The sequence below is a fragment of the Cydia splendana genome, chromosome Z, assembly GCF_910591565.1.
Source record: "Cydia splendana chromosome Z, ilCydSple1.2, whole genome shotgun sequence".
Lineage (NCBI taxonomy): Eukaryota > Metazoa > Arthropoda > Insecta > Lepidoptera > Tortricidae > Cydia > Cydia splendana.
Genome location: NC_085987.1, coordinates 30755954 through 30768215, shown reverse-complemented (window position 1 = coordinate 30768215; position 12262 = coordinate 30755954). Strand labels below are relative to the sequence as shown.

Below are 12262 nucleotides of genomic sequence, written 5' to 3'. Positions count from 1 at the left end.
TTGAACGTCATCATTCACTGAAACATCAAACACTGTTTCTGCTTCTTTATTGTTCTCCACCCAGTTAGCCTCTTTATAATTCCTCTTCTTGGTAAACATTTTCGATCGGATATAACCACAGTTCATCTTTAATATCACATGATCACTACCTAAATTTTCATTACAAGTCTGCCAGCTAACATTAGTAGTAATATCCGTCGAAGCGAATGAGATGTCAGGTGAACATGTCTGTAGGCTGCCATTAACCCATTTTATGCGAGTGTGTGAACCATCATTTAGACACACGAAATCATTATCAAACATAGCTTTGTACACAGCCTCTCCTCTCCGATCGGATTTACATGACCACAGGGCGTGATGAGCATTCATATCACCAAATATGAGACACTCTGATTTAACAAAACTGAAGATTGAGTCCCAATCATGCTGATTAGTGGTTACGGAGGGAGGGCAGTATATCGATATAATATGTTTAAGGCCAGGGATATTAAATATTTCAATAATCATAACTTGCATTTGAGGATTCGTTACATTATAAGGTCTATGTGAAAATTTAATTGATCTGTGTATGATGGCGCACAGGCCACCATAATAATCGGACCTGTCTGCTCTTACTACGTTATATCCATTAAATTTGAGAGTAGTTTCAGTAGAAATCCAAGTCTCACTCACAAATGCCATATGAATTTTATCTTGTAGTAATAATAGTTCAAAGTTTCGAGCTTTAGGTTTTAAACTATTAGCATTCCATTGGTAGATGCTTATCAAATCCTTTTTTGTTGTGTTACTGTCCATTATTGTGATTTTGGTATAGCTTTAACAACATCTCTATAGTGAAATACTTCTGAACTAAATTCTTAACCTCGCTCCAGATAAATTCCATAAATACCTTAATTTTATTTTCAAGATCTCCCTCGCATGACATTGCTTCCTTTATCTTGTCTATAAACCTATCTATTAAGGACTTTCGTTCTTTGCGAGTTCTTCGAGATTGCTGAACGGGGACTACATCAATTGGAGGTCGGGTACTTTCTGTTTCGGATGATTCATCGGCACTCATATTATGTTTCTCTCTTCTCCTCGATTTGCGGCTTTTTTTGTCATTTTGTTTTTTGGGTTTGCTTCCAATATTCTTATTTTGGGGTTCTTCTAATTCGCTTTCAGTATGCTCTTCTTCAAAATTATAATTACTAACTGAAGCCCCAGCACATATATCTCTATAAGAAGGCTTCGAGGATTCCCCAGTTGAAAATACTGGGGGATTAGGATTCATTAGAAGAGTTTCTCTCGCCTGGAAGCCACTGTTTACATCAGTATTCTGTTTTTTTTCTTCGTTGATTTTCTTTAAGGCTACTTTATATGCGCAATTGTTTTGCCCCATAAATATGCGAACGGATCTCTCTTTTAGAAATGCGGGACATAAGCTTTTCATCAAAGATAAATGGTTTCCTTTGCAGTTCACGCATTGGAACTTCTTTGTTTCACAATTTTCATGTTTTTCTCCGCATTTAGGACAGATTTGTACCTTGGATGGACAAAAATTACTGGACATGGCCAAATCGCCAGCATTTCGAACATTGCGTGACTGGGTACTTATACGAGTCTACCGCCATACGACATCCATACGCCTTAACGTAAGGGGGCAGGATTGACCCTCGAAAACAAATACGTACAGTTTCACACTTTACCCACTTACCCTGCTCATCTCTTTTGTTTAATCGTTTGACGGCTAGAATCTCTGTATCTGAATCACACACGAAAATATCTTTTAGGTCCTTTTCATCAACCTCAAAATCTATATCTCTTACTACCCCGTAGCAGAATGGCAACTCATTAGTATTTCTACAAATCCACTCATATTTCTTCGCAACTTCACTCTCCAAGAAACTGTTTGCGTTAGTATCGGTATTAAATCTGATTAGTAATTTGTAAGGACTCTTATATTTTACTCTTAAGACGCCCTGCACATTATGACTCAACAATATCTTTGCAAATCCCAATTGTTTCGGGAGAACGTTCTTGGAGCTAACTGAAACCTCATAGATAATATCATCAGACTTCGGTAGAGGACTAATCGAAGGGGGTGAGCGACGTACATCTCTACGTTTATTCCTAGATACGACCGTAAACCCATCATCATCACCACCTTCCTCCACCTCTAACCGTCGCTTATCACGTCGCTGGTCCGCAGAGTCCGGCTCCGGCACCACAACGCGTTGGTTACCGACATTCAAATCTCCTTCATCCCATTGTAAGTCTATCTCGCCATCTCCTTGAGGAAAGGATTCCTCGGAGCCCATGATAACCTTCCTGATTGATTCTGGGGACATCTCGGCACCCGAGGCCGGCTGCGGGGCCGGTTCCTCGCCCAAATCACTCATAATCACAAATTGAGGGTAGTTCGATAAAACCACTAAAATTGTGTTTACACGAAAAGAAACGACTAATTAACTTAGTTTTTCACTTATTATCAATACTATAGTCATTATAATCACTTTTTACACACTCGGAATTATAATACTCTTAGCAAAACAAAAAAAAATCGGTATTACAATAAGGTAAACAAAGGAACGCGTCCTAACGTAATCGTTGCGCACGCCAGACTGACCATAAAAATTTCTAGGTATAAAGTATAATGATGCCAAAGTTACTAGCACCTCCCGCTCAAACCCCCGTACACCGCACCGCACGCGCCGTTAAGTGGGTTAGGTTAATTTGAACTGCGATCCTCACAGAACCGAAAAAAAAGTGGGTTAGGTTAGGTTAGAACTGCGAGCCTTACAGAAACGAAATGCTACTAGAAAAGTGGTTTTGGTTAGGTTCGAACTGCAATCCTCACAGAACCGAACTGCTATCAGAGAAGTGAGTTCGTGAGGCTAAAACTGCGACCCTTACAGAAACGAAATGCTATCTACTAGAAAAGTGGGTGCTTTTACCTCCTTTTCTACATAGTGCACCATCTATGTACAATAATCTTTCACCGACCCCCATAGAAGTCAGTTTTTTTTTCTTGAAAATTATTTTCTACTATTTTATGTCGAACTATACGAGTGAGTAGGTGCAACAAAGTCAATCGCTCTAAGGTTTACTCGGGTAATTCCGAATGTCGAAAACTGTCGGATAATTCCGAAAAGAGACTTTTATTATCATGGAATTAAGGGTGATTTTCATCTGAATTTCGGAATTATCCGACATTCGGTATTACCCGAATACACCTTATATAATTTTTGGCAAACCGCGACTTCTCAGTTCGGGGCGAACTACTAGTTATATTGAATTCCTTAAATATTCAAGATTATACCTACCGAACCAAATCATACGGTAACTTTTTTTTCATTTAAAGACCTGAAATTTTACAAAAAAATCTTAACATGGTCCAAAAAAATTTGTTATATTAATTAATCGAAGAAAATTGCAATCTTTTTCAAAGATAAAATAAGGCTTCGGATACCAAATACATACTTACAGTAACACAGCTAAGTAACTTGTAATATTCATTACTTTTCTTAGTATAGGTACTGTTTTGTTATCTTACGCTTAATGCGCTTAGGAAAACGGCTTCCAAGTACAGGTGTTGTTAACAAATAAAAGTACGGAATCCGCGGTGAATAAGTCCGAGTTTCACTTGACCGGCGTATGGTTTTATGACATGCGGCCAAACAATAATAATTTCACTTACATTCCAGTCATATTTCTCGTTTAACCTCGTAAATTTCATTTATAATTTATAACTATTAAACAACATAAGACACATTATTGTACATTACGATACAAGTGAGAAAAATAGGAAATTCGTAACGAGTAGCGATAAATTAAAACACGACCGAAGGGAGTGCTTTAAAACGACACGAGATGCGAATTACCTATTCGCACATCTATCGTAGAACGTTTTACAGTACATAATGGCCCTTTAAATTTTCGACTAAGTTACGTAATGTGCTAATTAGCGCACTAGTGCGGTAAAGTAGCACCACCGTTTACACCAGTAGTAAATATTATTAATTGGTCGGCCGTATATCATAGAGCCTGGGACCAATAATCTTCTCCCCAACGTTCAACTGTGGTCCACACCACGACCACAACTCGAGCACGTATCTTATATTTTACACGTCCTAATTATATTTATTAAGCAAACACTTAAGTAGGTAGGTTATGGTTGTATCACAGAACTAGTTAATATTAGAGTAGAGTGTTTCAGCCCATCCATGCAAGCTATTCCATCGACAGACGGGGCTGACACTGGCGACAGATATCCCCTGCATTTAGTGGCGATGCAGTAATACACAGAACATATTATTATGAATTTAACTAAAGGTTATATTCACAAGGATAATGGATGTCGTGGGTACCTAATGATTCTCCGATAAACTTTTAGCAGATCATCGATTCGCCGACAACGATTCGCCGAACAACGTTTCGCAGAGTCATTTATTTGTCAATGTAACTTCTGGTCGACTAACGTTACGTAGACTCTTGGTTCACATACCGTTCAGTTTGCTTCTGTGTAAATTCGCAGAACTATTATTGGACGATTTCCATTTGGCAGAGTAATCGTTTCGTTTAAGCAATGTTTAGTCGAATAACGTACCGTTTCACATTTTACATATAAGTCGTTATTTTCGAAACAAAAGAATGAGATAAAATATTATCATTTTTAAGTAAATGCGTTAAGTATATGTATATAAAGTTACGAAGAAGTTAGCGAATATGTAGTGTCAAACTCGTGGTAAGGCTACAGTTGCACTTCATGAAATTGGTGGATTTCAGGAGGAAATGCTTGAGTTACTTTATAAAATACCGAAATCATAATAATGCCTTTAAAAATTGAGGCGTTCCGTCAATTCCTCATGGATTACAACATCAGATCAGAACCAAAATTATTATGGGAATACCTCGCAGGTAACTTTTTTCAAACAAAAAAAGAATAACTCAAATCGGACCATGGGTGCTGGAGTAATCGCTAAACATACTACTTTAAAAAAAAACATCATCATTATCATCAACAATCATCATCATCAGATGCACTTCATCAATAATTGAAATCTCACCTTATTTTATTTTTAATATTTTTTTAGCATTAGAGAGAAGGTAAGCGACGTTGACATGTCTTTTAATTGAAAAACGCTTTTTAAAAATCAGTAACTAAGTATTACTTATGAAAGCAGAAGAATATAAATGATCGTATTAGATTCGTGAATGTTACATGTTTGCCATGACTTATTTTTAAAAAGAGTTTTTCAATTAAAAGACACGTCAAGATTGTTTACCTTTTTTCTAATGCTAAAAAAACGAACATTCAATATTAATGCCAAATGAACATTCGACCTATTGTGTTTCGACCAATGGTTTCTCGGGTAATTATGACAGTTACTAAATGATTATTCTACGAATAGTAAATATGCGTATCAATGTTCTGCTTATTGACTACTCTCGCAAACGACTATTATGCGTAACGAGATTCGGCGAATCGTTACTCTGCCAAACAACCCGTCTGCGAATCGTTGTCGGCGAAACAAAAATCGGCGTATTTTTTTTCGGAATATCAATAGGGCACCGGATGTCGTACTGTCGCGTCAATTTGCTCAACATACTCGTACAAAATCGTTCTTTCAACGTACATTCGTTAAGTTTTGCCCTCAGGGTTACATTCGAATTGGGGCCTTCAAATTTCGACCGCAGAAGCGGTACTGCTGTAGCGTTGTCTCCGTCATCTCCTTGTTGAAATATTTAAGTGACAGATTGGGCGCTTCTCGTTATCATCCTCCCCTCCTCCTCCTCCAAATAATATACCTAGCATTAGAAAAATGGCAAACAATCTTGACATGTCTTTTTATTGAAAAACGCTTTTAATAATAATTGTAACGTTTAGGTACTTATGAAACCAAAATAATGTAAATTATATCCTTGCTATATAATTGTTACATATTTGTTGTAAATTATTTTTCAAATCAAGATTGTTGCTAAAAAAACGAGGTGTAGCGAAAGTAGGTACTGCGCTAACATCAACGAAATTTACCAAAAAAAAATTACAATGACCTCGCCCGCTGCAATATTGCAGCAGTAACATTGCTACATTAATATGGCTACAAATATAATGACCACCAAAAAATACTTTGGTACCCTAAATAAAAAAATCATGCTTACCAAAAAAAAATTACTGAACACCAAAAAAATAAGGCCTAAAAATACAAAAGTACCACCACTTTAATTACGACTGCACTTCAAATTGTATTCAAATACCAAATATATTGAATGATCACCAAAAATCATTAATGATCACCAAATCTTGAAGACCAAATTAATGCGATATTTTCACCTAAATAAACCACTATGATTACCAAAAAATTTATACATATTACCAAATAAAGTAAACTGATGCCAAAATTACTAGCCCCTCCCGCTCAACCCCCCGTAGCCCGCACCGCATACCTACCTAACCTAATCTACTTTTCTAGTAGCATTTCGTTATGCTACTAGAAAAGTAAGTTAAACTGCTATCAGTTAAGTGGGTTAGGTTAGGTTAGCACTGCGACCCTTACAGAAACGAAATGGTACTAGAAAAGTAGGTTAGGTTAAGTTTCAACTGCTACCCATACAGATACGAAACGCTACTAGAAAAGTGGGTTAGGTTTGAACTGCGACCCTTACAGAAAAGAAATGCTACTAGAAAAGTGGGTTAGGTTAGGTTTGAACTGCGACCCATACAGAAACGAAATGCTACTAGAAAAGTGGGTTAGGTTAGGTTTGAACTGCGACCCTTGCAGAAAAGAAATGCTACTAGAAAAGTGGGTTAGGTTAGGTTTGAACTGCGACCCTTACAGAAACAAAATGCTACTAGAAAAGTGGGTTAGGTTAGGTTAGAACTGCGACTGTTACAGAAATAAAATGCTACTAGAAAAAGGTGACGAAGTGAATTAATTAATTTAATAGGATAACGATATATTAAATGATTGCACATTTTTAATTAAAATGTGGTTACAATTTTGTGATCATTTACTATTTTTGCGTTTACAATGATTATTTTGGAGCCATTTGCTTTAATAGGATAGCAAGATTTAAAAATTTGGTTATCATTTTACATTAAAATGGAGTTCTAATTTTGGTGGTCATTTACTATTTTTGGGTTTACAATGATTATTTTGGTGTCATTTTCTTTAATAGGATAGCAAGATGTAAAAATTTGGTTATCATTTCACATTAAAATGGGGATTGAAATTTGGTAATCATTGACTATTTTTGTGTTAATAATGATTATTTTGGTGTCATTTCCTTTAAAAGGATAGTAAAATGTAATAAAATTGGTAATCATTTCACATTAAAATGGTGTTATAATTTTGGTGACCATTCATGATTTTAGGGTGGTAAAATAGATTTTTTTGGTATTAAATTTTATTAAATCTGGTGATCAGTTAAATAGCAGCCCATTAATATTGCGGTTACAATCCGAATGTCACCTTTATTGCTGCAGCGTTACGCCAACGGGAAACGGGCAATTACACTGTCAATCACCTTAGCTAAATGAGTGTAAGAATTGATTATTCCAATCGCGATAGCAATGCGATAGCGAGGGTAATTAGTTATCAAGGAAATAAATTATTTCCATTGTATATCAACATCTGGTACTAGTGACCCGCCCCGGCTTCGCACGGGTTGATAAATTATACACCTAAACCTTCCTCAAGAATCACTCTATTGATAGGCGAAAACCGCATGAAAATCCGTTCAGTAGTTTTTGTGTTTATCGCGAACAAACATACAAACACACAAACAGACAGACGCCGCGAGCGAAGCGAGCCCTATCACTATTCGACAATCTATGCATTCTTGTTACACTTTACGAAAAAACTACTGCACTGTTAGGTTTGAGATTTAACATAGTAATTCAAATTCATGTCTAGATGTGTTATCAAACATAAAAATATCATTTTATAAACCTAAAAAAATAAAATAAAGGAATAACACTTTGTATTACTACTAACACCATCTGTTGGAGAAGTGATGAAATTAACATTCGTGCTAATGTTAAGTAATTATTTGTTTTTCTGATAAATGGCGTTAGTAGTAAAAAAAAAGGACATTCTTACACAAATTGTAAAGCCCCACAGTAAGCTCAAGAAGGCTTGTGTTGTGGGTACTCACTCAAACAACGATACCTAATGTGGTGTTTTCAATTTCAATATTGTCGATGGTTCTTACGCCATTAACAACGATGAATACAAGAGTGGGTTAAAATTATGGATTCTGACCCACCGCGCTTCGCTCGTATTGATTCACAATTTAGCAATTAAACGTTTCTGTGAATACTGGAACGGAACATTCAATCTTGCTGTATTTTCACTGATGAGCACTTAGGAGAGTACGAGTGTGATTTGAGAAGTAGCTTGGTTCGATAGAAATTCAGGATCTGGTTTTAGCTGGCAGAAGAATAAAATAATGAGAATTATATGAAGCCATAAGCATCTCAACTGAGTGAGTTCTTCACATTTTTCATAAGGCTTGGTTTCATAAAAAGTACACAACATTCCTCAACTCATTTGTTTTCAGGTCGAACCAAGTTACTTATCAAACCGCCCTAGTAGCACCCAAGATAGAGCTGATGCTGAACCCTGGCAGTACCTACTGGAGCTCGGATTTAGTGCAACATAGACATACGCTGTTTTGGACATCCGACTCGTAATGATGATCACTTGGTAGAGCAGTACCCAAGATACCTGATGCTGAATCCTGGGAGTACCTTGTGGAGCTCAGGTTTTATACAACATAAGCACACGCTGTTTTGGTCATCCGACTCGTCTTGATGAGACTTAGGAAAGTAGTACCCAAGATAGAGCTGATGCTGAACCCTGGCTGTACCTAGTGGAACTCAGGTTTGGTGGAACATAGGCACACGCTGTTTTAGTCATTCGACACGTCTTGATGAGCACTTGGGAGAGCAGTACCCAAGATAGAGTTGATGCTGAACCCTGGCTGTACCTAGTGGAACTCTGGTTTGGTGCAATGTAAGCACACGCTGTTTTGGTCATCCGACACGTCTTAATGAGCACTTGGAAGAGCAGTTCCCACGATAGAGCTGATGCTGAACCCTGGCTGTACCTAGTGGTTCTCAATTTTGGTGCAACATAGACATACGCTGTTTTAGACATCTGACTCATCATGATGATCTCTTGGTACAGCAGTACCCAATATAGAGCTGATGCTGAACCCTGGCTGTACCTAGTGGTACTCAGGTTTGGTGCAACATAGACATACGCTGTTTTAGACATCCGACTCGTCATGATGATCTCTTGGTACAGCAGTACCCAAGATAGAGCTGATGCTGAACCCTGGCAGTACCTAGTGGAACTCAGGTTTGGCGCAATATACGCACACGCTGTTCTGGTCATCCAACACGTCTTGATGAGCACTTAGAAGAGTAGTATCCAAGATAGAGCTGTTGCTGAACCCTGGCAGTATCTATTGGAACTCAGGTTTGGTCACGCTGTTTTGTTCATCCAACTCATCTTGATGAGCACTTAGGAGAGTAGTACCTAAGATAGAGCTGATGCTGAACCTTGGCAGTACCTATTTCAAATCAAGTTTATTGCAACATAGGCAAACGCTGTTTTGGTCATTTCACTCGTCTTGATGAGCACTTAGGAGAGCAAATTATATATGTGTGTTTATATGCGGAGCAGCGTGATTACCGCCAGTAGGTGTCCAGACGGGATAGTTTTTCGCTCAATTGTGTGGTGTGGACGCAAAAATAAATTCAAGGACATTGGCTCGCTGACCCAAATTATGTAGGAAAGCCAGTTGGCTTCCTTACAAAAAGTACTGGGCGACCGTGTAGGATGTAATAAGCGCTTATGAAATTGTATATTACGTGTGGATGATATTGGCAATTTGATTTTGTCGTCTGGACAAGTTTTTAATGGACAAAGTAAAAGCTGTAACAGACAGGCGTACCGGACAGCGACCGGGGTCCGTTTAGTATATTTCTTTCTTGTTCTCATTTATAGCATTACGTACCTACTCGATCGAACATGGTCCTAGCGTCGGACTGGATCAAAGTCGCGGTCCGGTACGTTTAGGTAGAAAAACTCCGCGAGCTCAAAGCTCTGCTTTTTGCTAGTCAATTATACTTAGTCCTAATTATGTTATGCATGAAATAGTAGATTGTACAACAAGGGCATAAAGTGAAATTTATGCCCTTGTTGTACACTCTGCTTTTCACTTCGATTGCGAGGAAAACGAAATTATATTTTTCACGGCAATTTACACCACGAAATTGTCGTAAAGCGAAAGAACATAATACATAACCAATTCCCGCCAACTAACTTTTTAATTTTTTTTTTTTTTTTTCAACATGTGATCAGAGTTTCAGACGCTTGGTTTTCTGCCAAGTCAAACATTTCGGAGCATTTTTGAACGATAATCGACTCCTATTTTATGTGATTTACTAAATTTAATGACAGAAAATACGGATTTCTAATAAATTGTAGCAAAAATAAAATAATATAACAAGTTTTGTCATCTACACAATTTTATTGGTCAGTAAAATTGTGCAATATGTTTTAACTGTTTGGCTGTTGAGACCGATTACCTTAGTCTTAGAAGAAAATTTTACTTTTATGCTCTAGAGCATAAAATGCGATTTTATGTCGTCTACGCACGACATAAAGGTGCACTTTTTGAGCATGAGAAGTGAAAAAATTATTACAATTAAGATGATTTTATACGATGGATATTTTTGGCTTACAAATCTTACAATACAAATTGCGCCCTATATAGGGATATGCCATACATGTATGTTTATCCGATAAAATAAATGTACCTACTTTATACGACGTTTAATAATAACACAATTCATTCAGTTTAGTCATGCTTTTTCTGTATCAAGCCATTAAATTAGATCGTTCTTAATTAAAACTGAGACTCAAAGTAGGCTTTGAGCTTTTATTTCTTTGCCTTATTTTTCAATCGGTTTTCAGAACTGAGTCCCAATGAAGAAGCAAGGCAGGCAGTGATACGTGAGCTGATCAGCACCGAAGCTGACTATCTCCGGCACCTCATCTCCTTAGTGCAGGTAATATAATTCAGGCTATATACCTCCCACTGCTAGGCACAGGCCTCCTCTCATGCGCGAGAATGCTTGGGCTATAGTCCCCACGCTAGCCCGATGCGGATTGGGGACTTCACATACACCTTTGAATTTCTTCGCAGATGTATGTAGATTTCCTCGCGATGTTTTCCTTCACCGAAAAGCTAGTGGTAAAATATCAAATGATATTTCGTACATAAGTTCCGATAAACTCATTGGTACAAGCCAGGATTTGAACCCGCGACCTCCGGATTGAAAGTCGGATGTCATATATGCAGAGAAAACGATGTCATAGTGCAGGTACTTAAATTAAACTATTTATATATTCCTAACTTATGCCCTCGACAACGTCTGCGTGCAATTAGTACTAATTTGGATAGCTTATTTTTGATCCATTCTGCTTTTATCGATTCGCCATATAAAGTTCCTTATTTGAGAGACAACTATAACACCTGGATATAGTGTTATGGTCATGGTATTTATTCAATTTGAGCATATACATACTTACATAAATAATATTTTTTTCCAAAAAACATAAATATCGTAACACAAATGGCGGACTTAATGCCTGGTGGCATTCTCTACCAGTCAACCGGGCCAAACAGACAGACAGACAGACGGACAGTGGAGCCTTAGTAATAAGGTCCCGTTTTCTTTTACCCGTTGGGTACGGAACCCTAAAAAGGTATTTACTAGAACTATCGTCAACAAGAGAATGACTTGATGAACTATTTACATATAGGTACCTCTAAAACACACAAATAAAAATACTAGAATATCTATAATCAATATACTACTACATATTTCATACATACTCTATAATATACAATAAGTATATAAATCCGGCGATGCATCAATTATCTCACTTCTACCCCGCTTGTTACCCTCTTCAGGGATGATTTCCGCCATTTCCGGGCTATAACTAGCATATGTCCTTCCCCGGGACTCACACTCTCACTGTACCAAATTTCATCTAAATCGTGAAGAAGGAACAGACAGACAGGCACACACACTTTCGCATTTATAATATTGGGATCGATTAAAATAATAATACCCGTTATTACTCGTCAATGCTCGTTAATACTTGTCGTATATTTAGGTTATCCTGTGACATATAAACGGGTAGGTAATAGTTTGGTCAAGTGCAAGTCAGGCTCCCAGTTTTACGACTAGGTGGGGATA

The 12262-nt window shown here is 37.4% G+C and overlaps 1 protein-coding gene across 1 annotated transcript in view; it reads left to right on the top strand.

Moving 5' to 3' along the window:
• The window catches only part of LOC134804911 (uncharacterized), a 154754-nt gene that overhangs the window by 102319 nt on the left and 40173 nt on the right, over window positions 1–12262 (top strand). Inside the window, exon 6 of the mRNA XM_063778231.1 lies at window positions 10971–11065. Coding sequence (XP_063634301.1) covers window positions 10971–11065 — 95 coding nt within the window. The remainder of the gene's footprint in view (window positions 1–10970; window positions 11066–12262) is intronic.